Below are 19,934 nucleotides of genomic sequence, written 5' to 3' on the forward strand. Positions count from 1 at the left end.
TCTGAGCCGCCTTCCCAAACGGGTCCTGGGCCGTAATGGGCCATGAAGCCTTGTTCCAATCCAAATTAGTATACCGATTTGAGTACCAACAATTTACCTCCCAGTCTCGCGAAGTGACTAGTTCGAGAGACTTTTGATATTCTCTTTAGCGTATCTCGAGAAACAAAATATCCTCGAATATCTTGATTTGATTAAATTAATGATGAGATTTATCTTTTCAAATAGACTAGCCCGCTTAGACTGACCTAATGCTCGTAATTATAAGAGAGGGGGAAGTCTTTGACCTTTTAGGTTCCCAACGACGTCATTGCCCACTACATCTTCGCTTTTCAAAAGGTAAACTCTCCTCCCTCTTCTACACCTCTTGTTTAAAAATGTTTCTTTGTTCATTCTCTTGTTTTTGTTTTTGTTTTTTTTGGCTTCGACGATAAAGGCAAACTTGTAAAGGTATAGAGAATGACAATCACTTAAATCGCTTGGAAACGCGCCAAGCAAACGCTTTTATTCAAACTTATAAAACTTCCTTTTTACAAGTTATGAATCTAAGCCTACTCTCTTGTCTATCTAACACAACACCCTGTGTAGATCTAAAAGAGTAAAACACACTCACCTTCAAAGCTCTTTTTGTTTGCTCGAAGGTTTACAAATCTCTCAAACTTATCCCACGAGTGCTAACTCTTTTTGCGGCCAGCCCTCGTCCTTTTAAACCCTTCACAAATGATCTCTAACCTAGATCTTTGTGAATCCCTAACTAAAAGAAAATATTCCTTATCCTAAGAAATATCCTCCCTAATCCTCTCGATCAAATATACTCTCAATCTTCTCGTGTATATCTTGATCTTCCTCTTCCTTTCTTCTCACGCTCCTTATCACGACTCCCATAATCTTCTTCCACGTCAGCTCAACTACCACGTCAGCATATCAGCGCTCTGAGACACTCCGCAAGCTCCTGTCACTTTCAGAGCTCTGATGCACTTTCAATCTCCCCCTTTTTGACTGAATCTTGCCACACAAGCAACCGCAGCATCAAACCTGAAAATGCACAGACAAACACAGCCAAGACAAGAACACAACCATACTAGCAAAATATTCCAGCAATCAACACACGACGGTTAACCGACAAAGACTTGTTAAAATAAATTGTTCAAAACCAAAACAGAAACAAAATAACAACAAGTCTAAGTTTTAAACAGGGGAGAACCTCCCCCTCAGACCTCTGAATCAGACTCATCTCCCCCTGCTTGTTTGGCACAGTTTAGCCAAAAATACCAAGAAACTAAACTAGAAACTGGAGCAAATATCAAAGTGAGAAACAACTTACCAGCGTCCAAGGCATCTTGCAGAATCTTGATCGCCAACCGGATGGCTTTGCGCTCTGCAGATGAACCCCTACGAACAGTCTTTTCAGTGGAACGCGACACAGTCTGCTTCCCCTTTGTCTTTTTCACGTCTTGTTGCTGAAGACTCGGGACAGGGCGTTGTGCTGCAAGGAGCTGATGGATAAGGCTTGGAAAAGGTAGACGAAATCCTGACTGAGCTTGCAGACCCAACTGTATGATCTGTTCGTAGATCATTCTCCCAAAATCAAAGAGAATACGATGCATGATCATGTAGATCACCATGGCTCTGTTCGCGGATATGTACCCTGTATTCACCGTGGGAGACCAGTTGCTGCAGCAAATCTTATTCAGATCCTTGATCACTGGGTCCTTAATCGCCGTTGATACAAGCTGCTTGCAAGTCTTCACTTGACCACCAGACAAAAAGAGTGCGAGATCCTCCTCCAGGATTGCAGCCGTCTGTAGTTTTTGCTCACGAATATCAACTGATTGAAGACCAAACAGAGCATTGATGCGGCTGGGAGAAAACTCGTACATCCAATCTCCGACAAGCACATCAACTGAGTTTCCTTCAACCTTGACTGTAGGAAGATTCGCCCAGAACTCATAAACAATCTCAGAATCATAGGGAACAATTTGGGTGACCGTTTTTGACAGACCAACTTGCTCAAGCAACTCCCTAGTAGAAACACCTACTCCCTGAGTATAGCTAACCTCAGCAGCAATGGTTCGAGAGGTGAAGAAACCATACCGTCGAGCAGCCTCAGCAGATATGAACCGTTTTGTGTCAAAGTCCTTAGACGATGCACCGCGTGAGGAGGACACACCCTTGTCCTTACGAAGAGACGGACGCTTGGATTCATGACCATCTGTATCCGCAGCTGATTGTCTCTTACGCAGACGAGACGAGATTCCCTGGTTCGACACCTTGGGAATGGGGACATCACCAGTGAGATCGACGACCGGAAATTGAGACGTCACCTCTTTCGGCGGAGAAGACGAAGAGTCGCAAGTTTCTTGGTTCCCGTGAGAGGGCGAGGGAACTTGATTCACCCGAGGCGAAGATGCAGCTACGGACTCCTCCTCAGGCTGGTAAACCACCATGGCAGTCGCGGGATCGATCGGAGCCAGTGGAGTGGGCGGAGGCAACGAGGACGGTGGGGTGTGAAGCTCCTCATCTGAGCTAGAGTCATAGTGGAAACCACTAAAGATGGACTTCATCGTTGATAGAGCGTTGATCGAACAGAGAAGAAGAGATTTGAGCAGAAGATTAATCGACACAGGATTGAAATCTCAAGGGTGATGAGGAAAACGCCAAAACCCTAGCTGCTCCTTTTTATACACCTCCGTGTGTTTCAGTGGGCTGCCCAAACTCGGCCCAAAACATTAAGGATTTCCTAAAACCACTTAATTAAACATTAGTGTACACTGCATCTATTTCCTCATTTGACTGCATTTAATCGTTAATTCAATCAATCACAGTTAATATTCATGCAATAAATCTCACTCTTCTTCCTTTTTCAGTCCTAATTAACAGATTCATGAACCAAACACACAGATACACACAGCCACTAATGATAGATTCATGAGGGACCCTGAACGAGAATTAAACACACATGAGCATTAAATATTTTGTTTTTTTTTTTTTTTTTTTTTTTATTACTCAACATTAAACAGTGCAGAACACTAACCAGACCTTTGTCGTATCAGCCACTTGTTCAGAACCTTCACCAGAAACTATCACAACCTCTTGAATTTTCGAAGATCAGAGGACTGTTGCATGTGGGTAGTCTTTCACACTGGCATGCCTTTAGTCTACAATCCATCCCAACATATTAAGGCAGCTGGAGTTCATCTCTTTGAAGAGCACCTTTTTTTTTTTATTTTTTTTTTTATTTTTTTTTTTTTATATCAAACAGCCTTATGATGACTGTTTCAGCATCTTGAGCTTCAGTGACATCATTAGATTGCGTCAGCCACTGATTTGGAACTCATCATTTCTTAGGTTGTGAAACCTTCGAATGATTGTGCATGTCTCTTCACAGCTCTTTGACCTCCTTAATCATGACAACGTTTAACAGGATGGATAGACCGGCATGACAGGCAGCTATTTCCCACACTTCTTCAGATGTTGATCTTCTATATATTCCAGGATTTCTATGATCTGTTCTAGTTCCAGTTCCTGTCTTAGACCAACACAACTCAGAAAAATAGTTAGAGTTCACAGACACCAATAGACTTCCTCAGATTTATGAATCTGTTGAAATCCAGAGGCTTAGTAAACAAATCAGCCAATTGAAAATCAGTGCTCACATGGTCTATCTCAATCAGTTTCGCCTCAACAAGTTCACGAACAAAGTGGTGTCTAATATCTATGTGTTTTGTTCTAGAATGCTGGACAGGATTCTTAGAGATGTTTATAGCACTCAAATTATCACAATGAATTAACAAAGTGTCAGAATCCATACCATAGTCAGAGGACATTTGACGCATCCACAGGAGCTGTGTACAACAACTGCCCAAGGCAATGTATTCTGCCTCAGCGGTTGACAGTGAGACACTGTTCTGCTTCTTGCTGTGCCATGAAATTAGATTGTTGCCCATAAAGAAGCATCCTCCACTAGTACTTCGGCGATCATCCACAGAACCTGCCCAATCAGCATCGCAATACCCGCTCAGACTGGTGTTGGTATCCTTAGTGATCTTCTTGACTGCTAGCAGGTGTGACAGCTTGGGCTTGGCCTGGTACCGTGCACAAATCCCTACTGACAGACAAATGTCAGGCCTACTTACTGTCAGGTAAAGCAAGCTCCCAATCATACCTCTGTATAGTCTTTCATCCACATCCTCTCCTTCCTCATCTTTTGAAAGCTTGTCATTGACCCCCATAGGTACCTTGGATTCTTTACTCTTCCCTAAACCAAATCGCTGAACCAATTCTTTAGCATAGGTGCTTTGAGACACAAAGATCCCATCAGCTGATTGTTCTACTTGCAGACCCAAGAAGTATTTCAGCTCTCCCACCATACTCATCTCAAACTCCTGTGACATGTTCTTCACGAACCTTTGCACCAGAGATTGACAGGTAGAACCAAAAATAATGTCGTCCACATAGATCTGAACAAACATCAAGGCCTTGTTGTTGTTGAGAACAAACAGTGTCTTGTCTACACTTCCACGAACATATCCTTGATCCAGAAGAAATGTTGTTAACCTCTCATACCATGCTCTTGGAGCCTGCTTGAGACCATATAGCGCTTTCTTCAGACGATACACATGCTCAGGATGTTGTGGGTTCTCAAAGCCTTTTGGTTGTTCTACAAACACTTCTTCTTGTAGAATCCCATTCAGAAATGCACTTTTCACATCCATCTGATGTAAAGTAAACTTAAGAGCACATGCCATTCCAAACATGAACCTGATGGATTCTAGCCTCGCTACCGGAGCAAAGGTTTCATCAAAGTCAACTCCTTCGACTTGAGAGTAACCTTGGGCCACAAGTCTTGCTTTATTTCTCACAATGCATCCACTGGCATCACTCTTATTCTTGAAGATCCACTTCGTTCCCACTATATTGACATTAGCTGGCCGTTTAGTGAGTTCCCACACATCGCTGCGCTCAAATTGTTCCAGCTCATCTTGCATTGCAGCAACCCAGAACTCATCTCGAAGAGCCTCTTTGTGATTCTTTGGTTCCATAGTGGAAACAAAACAGGCGAATTGAACAATTTCAGAGTCCTGAGTGACAGTGTCCGGAACTGCAGTCTTCTGTTTCCTTCCGGCCAGTTGAGCAAAGTCAATTTGTTTGCCCCTGGTAACTCTACCCCCCTGAATCGCACCGATAACATCACCTGAGGAGTGATTCCGATGAACCTGAGAAGATGGAGGAAGCTCGTCTGGTGACAGTCCGGGACTGGTACCAGTATGATCACTAAAACTCTCAGAGGCTTGCTCAGACTTCTCATCATCAGTTACCAGATCCTTGTCAGAGAGAACAGGCACCATATCAATTCGTTGAAACGAAGTATCATCAAAGACAACATTTACTGTTTCTTGAACTGATCTTGTGCGTTTGTTGTAGACACGAAAAGCAGTGCTGTGTCCGGAGTAACCAAGAAAGATCCCTTCATCACTCTTCGAGTCAAATTTACCCAACTGATCCTTGTCATTCAGAATGTAGCATAGACAACCAAACACATGAAAGTAGCTTACAGTTGGAGGCTTTCCTTTCCATAACTCATAAGGAGTCTTGCTGGTCCCTGGTCGAACATACACACGATTGATAATGTAGCAAGCAGTGTTGACAGCTTCATCCCAAAACCGATGTGGCACTTGATTCCCATGCAGCATAGCTCTAGCCATTTCTTGGAGTGTTCTGTTCTTTCGTTCAACTACACCATTCTGCTCTGGGGTTCTCGGAGCAGAGTACTGATGAACAATGCCCTGATTTCCGTAGAATTGATCAAACTTGTCATTCTGAAATTCTCCTCCATGATCACTCCTGATAGCCTGGATTGAATATTTTTCACTTTTAATCTGCAGGGCAAGAATGCGAAAACATTCAAGAGCATCAGCTTTTTCACGAAGAAATCGCACCCAGGTGTAGCGAGTGAAATCGTCCACCATGACAAAGATGAACCGTCGCCCAGAAATACTCTGAACTTGAATAGGACCCATCAGATCCATATGTACCAACTGAAGTGCATGACTTGTGCGAATATCAGTCACAGGCCCATGAGACGTCTTGATTTGCTTGCCTTTGTTGCACGGACCACATATGAAATGTGGATCACTTTTCAGCTTAGGAATTCCACGCACAACCTCTTGATTAGCCAGTTTCATCATTGTGCGAATGTTGAGATGACCAAGCTTCTGATGCCACAGTTCTGTATCCAACTCAGCAGTTGTGTTAAAACACTGTATTGATGATTTCCACATGTAACAGTTGTTACCAGACCTCCTGCCTCTAAGTTGTATTGACCCTTGTTGATCCACAGCCTTGCACCCCTTCTTGGTGAAAGTGACATCCAGACCTTCATCACACAACTGACTGATACTTATCAGATTGGCCTTCAACCCTTCAACCAGGAAGACATCTTTAAGATGTGGTTGAGACTCACCACCAGTTGTTCCTTTTCCTCGGATCGTACCCTTCCCTCCATCACCGAAAGTAACTCTTCCTCCAGCAACACCTTCTAGATGTGATAGATTATCACGGGCACCTGTCATATGCCTGGAGCAACCACTGTCAAAATACCACTTGGCCTGATCAGCCTCTGTCTTTTCTGCTGTGAAAGCCACATGACAGTAGAGATCATCTTTCCTGACATACTCCTGTGTGTTTCTCCTGACAGCTGGATAAAACGCACAGCGTTGCATAACACGATTCTGAAACTGATAGCATTGGGCTTTATAGTGAGTTAGATGCCCACAATACCAACATCCTCTCCGTCTACTACGCTGAACAGGTCTTCGAGATGTCTGCAGAAACCCACTAGAGACATATGGCGGCCTAGTATTTACCTTAGGAAACGCAACCATCCTTGGATTTCTTGAATTCGGATTCACAGGAGCCTGATCACACCTCCTAGTCGTTTGAGAGAAATTCCTCTCCTTCTGTTCTGGTGCAGATTCCACTCCTTTGACAAATTTAGTGGTTGGGTTGGTGTTTGTTCCTTGGTAACCCAGACCCCACTTCAGATTGCTGGATCTTCCAGTGCTCAGCAGTGTATCGAGATCTTTGGTTCCTTTATTCAGCATCCTGATATTCTTCAGCTGTTCGTCTAACTGCTTCTCAAGTCGTAGAGTCTTAGCCTTCTCTTCACTTAATTCTTTAGAGATCATGGCAACATGAAGCTGTAAGGTATCTCTCTCAGAGGTTAACTGTGTGTTGTCCTGTGTCTTCTGAACCACCGTCTTGATGAGAAGCTCTATCTGATCTTCTACTGACAAATCTGCCTCTTCCCCTTCTGAATCAGAATTCACCTTCTCATCCACGTCTTTGATTTCCAGCACCACATCATCTTCTTCATCTTCCTCAATAACACCCAGCAGTGCAAGGAAGCTGTTAAGAACCTCTCCTTTGCCGACCTCTTCATCTGAGTCGCTTTCACTCCAAGTGATGTAAGACTTCTGCTTGTTTTCTCGTGAAGGACAATCAAACTTGGTGTGACCGTAGCCCTTACATCCATAGCATTGCAAGGAATTCTTCCGTTTGTTGTTTGGGCATTCAGACTTGTAATGTCCAAAACCCTCGCATTCAGCACACTGTCGTTCTTGCTTGTCACCCTTTCTGATTTCCTTATCAGTATCGGATTTCAAGACCGGTGATGTTCCCTTCCGCTGACCTCTTTCCATCTTGCGGAAGTATTTCTTAACCAGCAAGCCGACTTTTTCTTCATCTGCAACTTCCTGAGACTCTGCAATCTTCTGTTCCTCAATGGCTTTGAGAGCAAATGATTTCTCATTTATCTTTTCCTTCTTCTTCAGCTGTATCTCAAATGCCTGCATCATCCCAACTACTTGATTGTACTTGAGCTCATCAGAATTCAGTGAAACATCAATAGCAGACCTGTGTGGTTGAAACTTGTCTGGCAAACTTCTGAGAAATTTCTTCACCAGCTTCTTGTCCTTGTAGCGTTTACCCAGAACTACAGCTTCTTGTGCAATACCACTCAGACGACTGCTATACTCAGCAACTGACTCAGTCTCTGTCATGTGCAAGTTTTCAAAATCCGAAGCAAGATTGTCCAACCTTGTACGTTTGACCCTACTTGTGCCTTCAAACGTGACTACCAGAATGTCCCATGCTTCCTTGGCCGCGTCACATCCTTGAACTTGATTGAAAATGTCCCTAGGCAAAGACTTGAAGATAACTGATAGAGCCTGTGAGTTATGTTTGGACTCCGCTTTTTCTTCGGCCGTCCATTTCTTCCTGTGCTTAAGCACCAAGTCTCCCTTCTCATTTTTCTCCGTCGGATGAGACCAACCATCTTCCACCGCAAACCAAGCTTCCATGTCAATGCTTGAGATGGCCTGCTTGATCGACACTTTCCAAAAAACAAAGCACTCAGGATCGAGTTTCAATGGTGATTGAACCGCAACAAAATCCAGTGATTTCTCCATACCCTTGCCGCAAGATCTCACCTGTTGAAAAAGGATATCAGAACTTTTTATCAGGTGCTTGCTCTGATACCAATTGTAAAGGTATAGAGAATGACAATCACTTAAATCGCTTGGAAACGCGCCAAGCAAACGCTTTTATTCAAACTTATAAAACTCCCTTTTTACAAGTTATGAATCTAAGCCTACTCTCTTGTCTATCTAACACAACACCCTGTGTAGATCTAAAAGAGTAAAACACACTCACCTTCAAAGCTCTTTTTGTTTGCTCGAAGGTTTACAAATCTCTCAAACTTATCCCACGAGTGCTAACTCTTTTTGCGGCCAGCCCTCGTCCTTTTAAACCCTTCACAAATGATCTCTAACCTAGATCTTTGTGAATCCCTAACTAAAAGGAAATATTCCTTATCCTAAGAAATATCCTCCCTAATCCTCTCGATCAAATATACTCTCAATCTTCTCGTGTATATCTTGATCTTCCTCTTCTTTTCTTCTCACGCTCCTTATCACGACTCCCATAATCTTCTTCCACGTCAGCTCAACTACCACGTCAGCATATCAGCGCTCTGAGACACTCCGCAAGCTCCTGTAACTTTCAGAGCTCTGATGCACTTTCAAAACTTCCGTCATTCACCCTCATACTCATCGGCTCTCTTGCCCTCGATGTCGGCACCGAAACAAACCTTGAAATCTTCTGCTTCAACAATTCTCAGGGTATTTAGTCTGCTTCCGCCGTCCATTATTTCTGAGATGGATACCAATACGATTTGGGCCTCCTGTGGCCTTCCTCCTGGCGTGACCATCCGCTTCCAAGAAGCTAATCAGTCACCGGAGAATCCTCCTTGGGACATTGCTGCACCTTCGAGATCGTTTTCCTTGAGGTGTGACATGTACTTCTCTCTCCCGGAGCTCCTAGTGAAGTTGATGCAAGAACTAGGGTTCGCAATAACACATATGTTCCCTTTTGTTCAAGCTGTTATCTGCATCCGAACCCTAGCTGAAGAACACTGGTATCTCCTAAAGTTGCCCAACCACCTTCATATCTATACGGTCAAATCAATATGGACGAAAGAGACATTTTACTTCTGCCTGCTGCGTGATTTTAAGGTCTTCTACGACTTACTAGAAAAAAAAAACGAGAAGTGGCTCAAATCTTTTTTCATTTTTCCCTTTAACGAGCTCACTTATAGGGATCTACCGGGGCAATTTGTCCCGAACTGGGCCTCAAAAATTGGTAATATACCGTAGAATTCAAGTCGTAGTACTGTCTTCTTTTGGAACTGTTAAGGTTTTATAATTTGTTTTTTAGCGCAATTCGACAGCGGCACTTTCAAAGAATATGTTGTAAGACTTTGTGGGGGCCTTTTCGCCTGGAATTCTTTTTCTTGGTTATTTTTGGATTTATCCACGACCTCCTCGGAAGAACACATGTATCTCCTAATGTTGCCCAACCACCTTCGTATGTATACGGTCAAATCGATTCGGACGAAAAAAATGTTTTACTTCAGCCTGCTGAATTATTTTAAGGTCTTCGACGACTTACCAGAAAAACAAAATGAGAAGTGCCGCAAATCTTTTTTCATCTTTCCCGTAAACAAGCTCACTTATAGGGATCTACCGAGGCTAGTTGTCCCGAACTGGGCTAAAAAAATTGGTAATATACCGTAGAATTCAAGTCGTAGTACTGTCTTCTTTTGGAACTATTAAGGTTCTGTAATTTGTTTTTTTTAGCGCAATTCAACAGCGGCCAACTCTCTGCCACTTTCACAGAATAGTTTGTAAGACTCTGTGGTGGCCAGATCACCTGGGATTCCTTTTCTTGTGAATGGAATAAAGAATCAGGAGATAGACTTCAAACCAACACTTTAGTCAAGGCTTCCCCAAGAAGAACAGTAGACACTTCCTTGATGGGATACCATGAAGAAAGAGCCCTCAAAAAGAACTTGAGATACCAAAAAGAAGTTTCACCAGTTTGCTCATCCTCTCTGGTTTCCTCACTATCAGAGTTAATTTTAACAGTAGATTGCTTAGGTGACTCGCCGTTTGTACTCTTTCCTTGATGAGACTGCTTATGCCATCAATTGTGAACTCAAAGTTCTTATCTTCTCCATCACTAGGGTTGTTCCTACTCCAATTCCAGCCTTTGTTTTCGTCAAAAACAACATCACGACTAACAATAATCTTCCTTGTTTCTGCATCAAGCAACCGATAAGCCTTGGAACCCGGTTCAGTTCCTAGATGGACAAGAACTCGAGATCTATCATCTAATTTCTTCAAATGTGCTCTCTCTGTCTTGGCATACGCAATACATCCGAATACTCTTACATGTCCAACTGATGGTTTTCTTCCTCGGTAGCATTCATATGGAGTTTGATCCTTAAGTGATCTTGTCACGACTCTGTTTAGCAGTAAGTGGAGTGTCTTACAGCTTCTCCCCACAAGTAGTTTGGCATCTTCATGTGCTTTATAATGCTTCTCGTCATTTCCATGAGTGTCCTGTTGCGTCGTTCCACCACTTCATTCTGCTGCGGAGTATAAGGAGCTGTCAAATGTCGAGTGATTCCAGAGTCTTCACAAAAGGCATTAAACTCAAGAGATACAAACTCTCCTCCTCTATCAGTTATAAATGTTTGTATCCTTTCTTCTGTTTCCTTTTCAACCATAGCTTTGAACCTCTTAAACTTCTGTAGTGCCTCGCTTTCTCTTTTAGTAGAACAGTCCACATGTATCTAGAATAATCATCAATAAGAACAAAGATATATCTATTTCCAGCACTTGTAGATGGTGTTATGAGACCACAAAGATCTCTGTGTATTAGTTCCAGCTTCTTTGTTGCTCGAAAAGCAGTCGCACTAGGAAACACCCGCGTAGGTTGTTTTCCAAGCAACATGAACCACAAATCTCTTTTGCAAGAGATTTCTTCGGACCACCAATCACCTGTTCACTAGTGAACATACTCGACAAGGTAGCATAGTTAATGTGTCCCATTCTAGCATGCCACTTACTTGATTCACTTGCAGCCGTGAGATTCAAACAAGCATTGTTCGTTACTCCCATGTTCACCTTATACAACCGATTCTTGGTTCTCTCTGTTTTTTACTAGCAAGTTTCCTTCTTGGTCGCACATTGTAAGATGTTCTCCTTTCAATCGTACTTCACAACCAGCCTTTGTAGCATGTCCTAGGCTTATGATATTGGTTCTTAGATTGGGGATAAAGTACACTTCTGACATTACTCTTAGCTTCCCATATGAATCAATGAATGCAATTGTCCCTTTTCCTTTGATATCAATCTTCGAGTCCTCTCAGAATCTTACCTTTCCTGTAACTGAATGATCAAGCGTATCAAAGTATCTCTGATATCCGATCATATGATTACTTGTACCATTGTCAAGAAACCACACATTACTTCCAACTGTATTTGCTTCAAACTTACTCAGCATGCAGCGTTCTTCGTTTAAATAAACAACCTCATGCATCATGAGCTGATCTGCTTCTTCTGTGTCCTTATGTTCAATCTTCTTATGTTCTGCTATACCAAGTTTAAGCAACCTATCTGGGCATTGTGAAGCAAAGTGACTTACTTTGTCAAATCGGAAGCAGGTGACCTACGACGGATCTCTCCAACTATTACGGCCACGTCCGCGTCCTCTGAAATTTCTTCCACCACGTCCTCTTCCTCTATAGTCTTCGCTGTAATCACGACTTTGTGGTTCAAAGTTAGTATACATCAGCTTGCTTTGGTCTTCTTCGGCATCTTCTTCCTCAGAGATGTGTTCCTCGTAAGCCTTTAGCCTACCAACAATGTCCTCGAAACTTACAGTATTAAGGTCTAATACTTGTTCAAGTGAAGCAACCATATGTATAAACTTCTTCCTTGGGAGACTCTTCAAAAACTTTTTAACAAGTTTTGATTCTTCTATGGTTTATCCGAGAGAGGCAGTTTTCAAAGAAATCTGAGAAACCTTCTCAGCAAAGTCATCAATCTTCTCAGTTTCCTTCATCTTGAGCCTGTCAAATTCGGCCATCAAGATTTGTAGCCGAGCCTTTTTGACCCTCTCAGCTCCTACATGTCGAGTTTGAATTGTATCCCAGACCTTCTTTGCTATATTCAAACCTCCAACCTGCAGAATCAGTGCCTCTGGTATAGATTGCAGGATCAAAGCTATGGCCAGATTGTTCTTATCACCATTGGATGACTCAGCTTCAATCACCTTCCAGACCTTGTTGACCTTAAGCACATAGCTCATCTTTATCGCCCAAACCTGTAGTTAGTTGAGCTGAGCATAGGACATGAGATTGAGGAAGAGGCTCCTCCTTCTTTTGGTTTATCTCCTGTGACCGCAAGTTGCTTGTCCTTAGTATCCATACTTCGGTCTCCTGTCATCTTTTCTCTTTCCTGTAACTGAATGATCAAGCGTATCAAAGTATCTCTGATATCCGATCATATGATTACTTGCACCATTGTCAAGAAACCACACATTACTCCCAACTATATTTGCTTCAAACTTACTCGGCATGCAGCGTTCTTCGTTTAAATAAACAACCTCATGCATCATAAGGTGATCTGCTTCTTCTGTGTCCTTATGTTCAATCTCCTTATGTTCTGCTATACCAAGTTTAAGCAACCTATCTAGGCATTGTGAAGCGAAGTGACCTACTTTGTCACATCGGAAGCAGGTGACCTACGACGGATCTCTCCAACTATTACGGCCACGTCCGCGTCCTCTAAAATTTCTTCCACCACGTCCTCTTCCTCTATAGTCTTCGCTGTAATCACGACTTTGTGGTTCAAAGTTATTATACATCAGCTTGCTTTGGTCTTCTTCGGCATCTTCTTCCTCAGAGATGTGTTCCTCGTAAGCCTTTAGCCTACCAACAATGTCCTCGAAACTTACAGTATTAAGGTCTAATACTTGTTCAAGTGAAGCAACCATATGTATAAACTTCTTCCTTGGGAGACTCTTCAAAAACTTTTTAACAAGTTTTGATTCTTCTATGGTTTATCCGAGAGAGGCAGTTTTCAAAGAAATCTGAGAAATCTTCTCAGCAAAGTCATCAATCTTCTCAGTTTCCTTCATCTTGAGCCTGTCAAATTCGGCCATCAAGATTTGTAGCCGAGCCTCTTTGACCCTCTCAGTTCCTACATGTCGAGTTTGAATTGTATCCCAGACCTTCTTTGCTATATTCAAACCTCCAACCTGCAGAATCAGTGCCTCTGGTATAGATTGCAGGATCAAAGCTATGGCCAGATTGTTCTTATCACCATTGGATGACTCAGCTTCAATCACCTTCCAGACCTTGTTGACCTTAAGCACATAGCTCATCTTTATCGCCCAAACCTGTAGTTAGTTGAGCTGAGCATAGGACATGAGATTGAGGAAGAGGCTCCTCCTTCTTTTGGTTTATCTCCTGTGACTGCAAGTTGCTTGTCCTTAGTATCCATACTTCCGTCTCCTGTCATCTTTTCTCTTTCCTGTAACTGAATGATCAAGCGTATCAAAGTATCTCTGATATCCGATCATATGATTACTTGCACCATTGTCAAGAAACCACACATTACTCCCAACTATATTTGCTTCAAACTTACTCGGCATGCAGCGTTCTTCATTTAAATAAACAACCTCATGCATCATGAGGTGATCTGCTTCTTCTGTGTCCTTATGTTCAATCTCCTTATGTTCTGCTATACCAAGTTTAAGCAACCTATCTGGGCATTGTGAAGCGAAGTGACCTACTTTGTCACATCGGAAGCAGGTGACCTACGACGGATCTCTCCAACTATTACGGCCACGTCCGCGTCCTCTGAAATTTCTTCCACCACGTCCTCTTCCTCTATAGTCTTCGCTGTAATCACGACTTTGTGGTTCAAAGTTAGTATACATCAGCTTGCTTTGGTCTTCTTCGGCATCTTCTTCCTCAGAGATGTGTTCCTCGTAAACCTTTAGCCTACCAACAATGTCCTCGAAACTTACAGTATTAAGGTCTAATACTTGTTCAAGTGAAGCAACCATATGTATAAACTTCTTCCTTGGGAGACTCTTCAAAAACTTTTTAACAAGTTTTGATTCTTCTAAGGTTTATCCGAGAGAGGCAGTTTTCAAAGAAATCTGAGAAATCTTCTCAGCAAAGTCATCAATCTTCTCAGTTTCCTTCATCTTGAGCCTGTCAAATTCGGCCATCAAGATTTGTAGCCGAGCCTCTTTGACCCTCTCAGTTCCTACATGTCGAGTTTGAATTGTATCCCAGACCTTCTTTGCTATATTCAAACCTCCAACCTGCAGAATCAGTGCCTCTGGTATAGATTGCAGGATCAAAGCTATGGCCAGATTGTTCTTATCACCATTGGATGACTCAGCTTCAATCACCTTCCAGACCTTGTTGACCTTAAGCACATAGCTCATCTTTATCGCCCAAACCTGTAGTTAGTTGAGCTGAGCATAGGACATGAGATTGAGGAAGAGGCTCCTCCTTCTTTTGGTTTATCTCCTGTGACTGCAAGTTGCTTGTCCTTAGTATCCATACTTCCGTCTCCTGTCATCTTTTCTCTTTCCTGTAACTGAATGATCAAGCGTATCAAAGTATCTCTGATATCCGATCATATGATTACTTGCACCATTGTCAAGAAACCACACATTACTTCCAACTGTATTTGCTTCAAACTTACTCAGCATGCAGCGTTCTTCGTTTAAATAAACAACCTCATGCATCATGAGCTGATCTGCTTCTTCTGTGTCCTTATGTTCAATCTTCTTATGTTCTGCTATACCAAGTTTAAGCAACCTATCTGGGCATTGTGAAGCAAAGTGACTTACTTTGTCAAATCGGAAGCAGGTGACCTACGACGGATCTCTCCAACTATTACGGCCACGTCCGCGTCCTCTGAAATTTCTTCCACCACGTCCTCTTCCTCTATAGTCTTCGCTGTAATCACGACTTTGTGGTTCAAAGTTAGTATACATCAGCTTGCTTTGGTCTTCTTCGGCATCTTCTTCCTCAGAGATGTGTTCCTCGTAAGCCTTTAGCCTACCAACAATGTCCTCGAAACTTACAGTATTAAGGTCTAATACTTGTTCAAGTGAAGCAACCATATGTATAAACTTCTTCCTTGGGAGACTCTTCAAAAACTTTTTAACAAGTTTTGATTCTTCTATGGTTTATCCGAGAGAGGCAGTTTTCAAAGAAATCTAAGAAATCTTCTCAGCAAAGTCATCAATCTTCTCAGTTTCCTTCATCTTGAGCCTGTCAAATTCGGCCATCAAGATTTGTAGCCGAGCCTCTTTGACCCTCTCAGTTCCTACATGTCGAGTTTGAATTGTATCCCAGACCTTCTTTGCTATATTCAAACCTCCAACCTGCAGAATCAGTGCCTCTGGTATAGATTGCAGGATCAAAGCTATGGCCAAATTGTTCTTATCACCATTGGTTGACTCAGCTTCAATCACCTTCCAGACCTTGTTGACCTTAAGCACATAGCTCATCTTTATCGCCCAAACCTGTAGTTAGTTGAGCTGAGCATAGGACATGAGATTGAGGACGAGGCTCCTACTTCTTTTGGTTTATCTCCTGTGACCGCAAGTTGCTTGTCCTTAGTATCCATACTTCCGTCTCCTGTCATCTTTTCTCTTTCCCGTAACTGAATGATCAAGCGTATCAAAGTATCTCTGATATCCGATCATATGATTACTTGCACCATTGTCAAGAAACCACACATTACTTCCAACTGTATTTGCTTCAAACTTACTCAGCATGCAGCGTGCTTTGTTTAAATAAACAACCTCATGCATCATGAGGTGATCTGCTTCTTCTGTGTCCTTATGTTCAATCTCCTTATGTTATGCTATACCAAGTTTAAGCAACCTATCTGGGCATTGTGAAGCAAAGTGACCTACTTTGTCAAATCGGAAGCAGGTGACCTACGACGGATCTTTTCCAACTATTACGGCCTCGTCCGTGTCCTCTGAAATTTCTTCCACCACGTCCTCTTCCTCTATAGTCTTCGCTGTAATCACGACTTTGTGGTTCAAAGTTAGTATACATCAGCTTGCTTTGGTCTTCTTCGGCATCTTCTTCCTCAGAGATGTGTTCCTCGTAAGCCTTTAGCCTACCAACAATGTCCTCGAAACTTACAGTATTAAGGTCTAATACTTGTTCAAGTGAAGCAACCATATGTATAAACTTCTTCCTTGGGAGACTCTTCAAAAAATTTTTAACAAGTTTTGATTCTTCTATGGTTTATCCGAGAGAGGCAGTTTTCAAAGAAATCTGAGAAATCTTCTCAGCAAAGTCATCAATCTTCTCAGTTTCCTTCATCTTGAGCCTGTCAAATTCGGCCATCAAGATTTGTAGCCGAGCCTCTTTGACCCTCTCAGCTCCTACATGTCGAGTTTGAATTGTATCCCAGACCTTCTTTGCTATATTCAAACCTCCAACCTGCAGAATCAGTGCCTCTGGTATAGATTGCAGAATCAAAGCTATGGCCAGATTGTTCTTATCACCATTGGATGACTCAGCTTCAATCACCTTCCAGACCTTGTTGACCTTAAGCACATAGCTCATCTTTATCGCCCAAACCTGTAGTTACTTGAACTGAGCATAGGACATGAGATTGAGGACGGGGCTCCTCCTTCTTTTGGTTTATCTCCTGTGACTGCATGTTGCTTGTCCTTAGTATCCATACTTCCGTCTCCTGTCATCTTTTCTCTTTCTCACAGATTCCTGATCTTCTTTACTTGCTCTGATACCAAATATAGTTTTAGCAAAGATGTAAGAACAAAGACTGTTTAAGAATAACTCTCTTATTAGCTTAAAGATAAATAACTCAAAAACTTTAAACTCTCAAACAATCTCTCAATCTTAACCTCTCAAAAACTCATATGTTTTGCAACGCAATTGCAACCATATTTATAACACCAGAAAACCTCTTAGTCCTAATCCTATTTGGAAATATATGTTTAGATAATTCCTAAACAATTCAAGTCCTTATCCCTCAAGAAACTTAATTCCCAAATAGGTTTAGGATAACTTTAAGCTCTCTTCAAGCTTAACCCAACAATTTATACATTATATATATATATATATAGTTAAGAATATGATATAAGAAGTTAAATTGGTTTGGTATATATCTTGAATCTTCAAAGTGGAGCAATGTTGGGTATCTCATTAGGCTATTCATCTTCAACAGGTTCAAACAAGAGCTTATATTTGGACTAGTCATAACCATTAAGACATCTTCCATCTCCGGTTTCATCAAAAGACTAGTTTCAATAGTGTCTGCATAAAAAACAATTAATAAGAGTGGGCAATTTCAAATTATATACTATTGATGTAAAAAATGAAAATGACTTGAAAAAAGTTTGAGAGAAATAATTAAATATATAAAGAAAGAACCAATTTGTTGTAATCATTACATGATGAAACAGCCGAACTCACTCTAAATGCTAACCAATAATTCAATGTGAACTAATTCAAATGATGTCCATACAATACTTTTATTAATCTTACTACTTAAATTTATTTTCTAAGATTAAGTATTACAGAAAGGATTGGTTTGAGGTATTCCAGCAAAAAAAAACAAGAAAAGAAGACCTCTCTCATGTTTAAATTAAACGCAAAAGAAGAGAGAATGCTTTCAAAAGTTGAAAGCTGTTTATTGGCTATTTTGTAGCTCAAATCATTTAAATTATGTAATCCAAGATAAAAGTTAGAGAAAAAAAATTATTAGAGATGAGAGGTCCCTTGGCTCATCATAAGAGTTTTCTTATCAATATTAGAACTATATATATATATATTTATGAATAATTTCCTCACTTAAAAAGGGATGAACATATTGACCCACCACCATTAAAGGGGTTTTAGTCCCTTCTAAGTTCTTAGAGCATCTCCACTCATGGGTACTCTCATGGGTATTCATGTATTTGGGTCCCAAAACAATATAATAAAACCTAATTATGGGTCCACGAATGCGAGAATCGTTGCTGTGGGAAGCAATTTCAGCAACGGCTTAAGAACGCTACGTAGCTTCCTCTGATAGGTGGGATCAAAAATATAAAAACGTTTTTTTTTCTTTCCCATTTCTTCTTTCTTTTTTCCCGACTGTCTCTCTCTCTTCTCTCTCGCATGCAAACGGCGATTGAAGATGTGATTCATCTCGAGTCGGAAAAATCAATGGATTCACGTCGATTCCTTTGATTTTTCTGGCTTAAACTGGAGGATTGTTGGTCACCCGGAGGCGATGGCTTCCAGATCGGCATTATAAAGAGTTGACGGTTCGGTTCTCACGGCAAATGACGGCAGAGGTTCCTTTTAGTGGGACAACGACGGCGGAGATTCTTCTGATGGCCTACAGGAAATGGCGAGGTCCACTGGCTAACGAATCGGAGATAGAAGGTTTGTCTTCTCCTTTCCGATTTATTGTATGTATTTGAAATTCATCTCAAGTGGTCTATAATAGTTAGGGTTTCGGATTAATTGATTGATTGTTAGATTGGTAAATGTTTTCTGTCGATTTGACTTATTAGGCATAGATTATGAGATTAGTTTGATGTTTAGTTGATTTTGAGATTTGTTGGAGGGTTATCGGGTTCAGGTTTTAATCGAGATATTGTCTGCTATTTTTTTTTAAGAATTAGTAGATTTTGATGTTCTTGTTATCTTATGTTTGTCTGTTTTGTTATAGATTGTAGAGTGAACCCGTGTGTTGTTCTTATTAGGAATAGAATGTTTTAGTTTTATGTTTTGTATAAGTAATTATGTGATTAATATTGACTCTTTTGTCATGTTTTGTGCGAGGTTATCATCAACTGTATATAGCGGTTGAATGGTGAAGAGTGGTTTAGGTGAAGTGGAGACAACGGTTGGATTCTCTTCTTGAAAAGATATGGTACTTTTGTTAGCTTTCATTTGTTGTTGTTAGGTTTTGTTTGAGTTTGTGTTTGGGATGAACATGTAGCTTATTTATATGTTTGAAGTGTTATGTTTGTTTATGTTTGAAGTGTTATGTTTGTCTTAGTAGTAGAGTTTGGTTCGGTGTGTTATTGTATTTGATGCTGAGAATGTTTGATGTTTTGTAAAAATAAATGTGTGAAAAGTATGGTCTTCTAGCTTACATAAGTGATGAACCGTTTGTCAATCTCAAATTTCCTCATGGGTTGTTGTCTTGTTTGATAAAGTGTTTGAGCTCGATTTTGGGTTTTAAATTTAAGCTCGCTGACCTCGAAATATTTAAGGCTGGTTTAATTAAGGTATTTGATATTGTTAGAGTTTTTTTGCATTCCTCTTTCGTGATCAAGGTCATACCGGATTGATAAGAAATAGTATCTAACCAAAGATAACCGAACCAATCTAGATTAAGTTGTATTATATTAACCGACTTTTGTTATGTCTTTTTAACCGACTTTTCCTCATTGTGTTTCATCTGCACCGTGGACTACTTAAGATTAGAATAAATAACAACCGTAGGATCTTTCCTGAA

At 41.2% G+C, this 19,934-nt stretch overlaps 1 protein-coding gene across 1 annotated transcript; it reads right to left on the minus strand.

Moving 5' to 3' along the window:
* Window positions 1–10,314: 10,314 nt before the first annotated feature.
* On the minus strand, window positions 10,315–12,321 carry LOC147930755 (uncharacterized). Its single transcript, XM_087477014.1, has 5 exons — window positions 12,096–12,321; window positions 11,779–12,017; window positions 10,889–11,191; window positions 10,638–10,754; window positions 10,315–10,527 (listed from the first exon to the last, which is right to left on the minus strand). The coding sequence occupies exons 1-5, from the start codon at window positions 12,319–12,321 to the stop codon at window positions 10,315–10,317; spliced, it is 1,098 nt and encodes a 365-aa protein (XP_087333140.1).
* Between the last annotated feature and the right edge of the window lie 7,613 nt (window positions 12,322–19,934).

Source organism: Camelina sativa, chromosome 12 (genome assembly GCF_030686135.1).
Source record: "Camelina sativa cultivar CO46 ecotype springtype chromosome 12, ASM3068613v1".
NCBI lineage: Eukaryota > Viridiplantae > Streptophyta > Magnoliopsida > Brassicales > Brassicaceae > Camelina > Camelina sativa.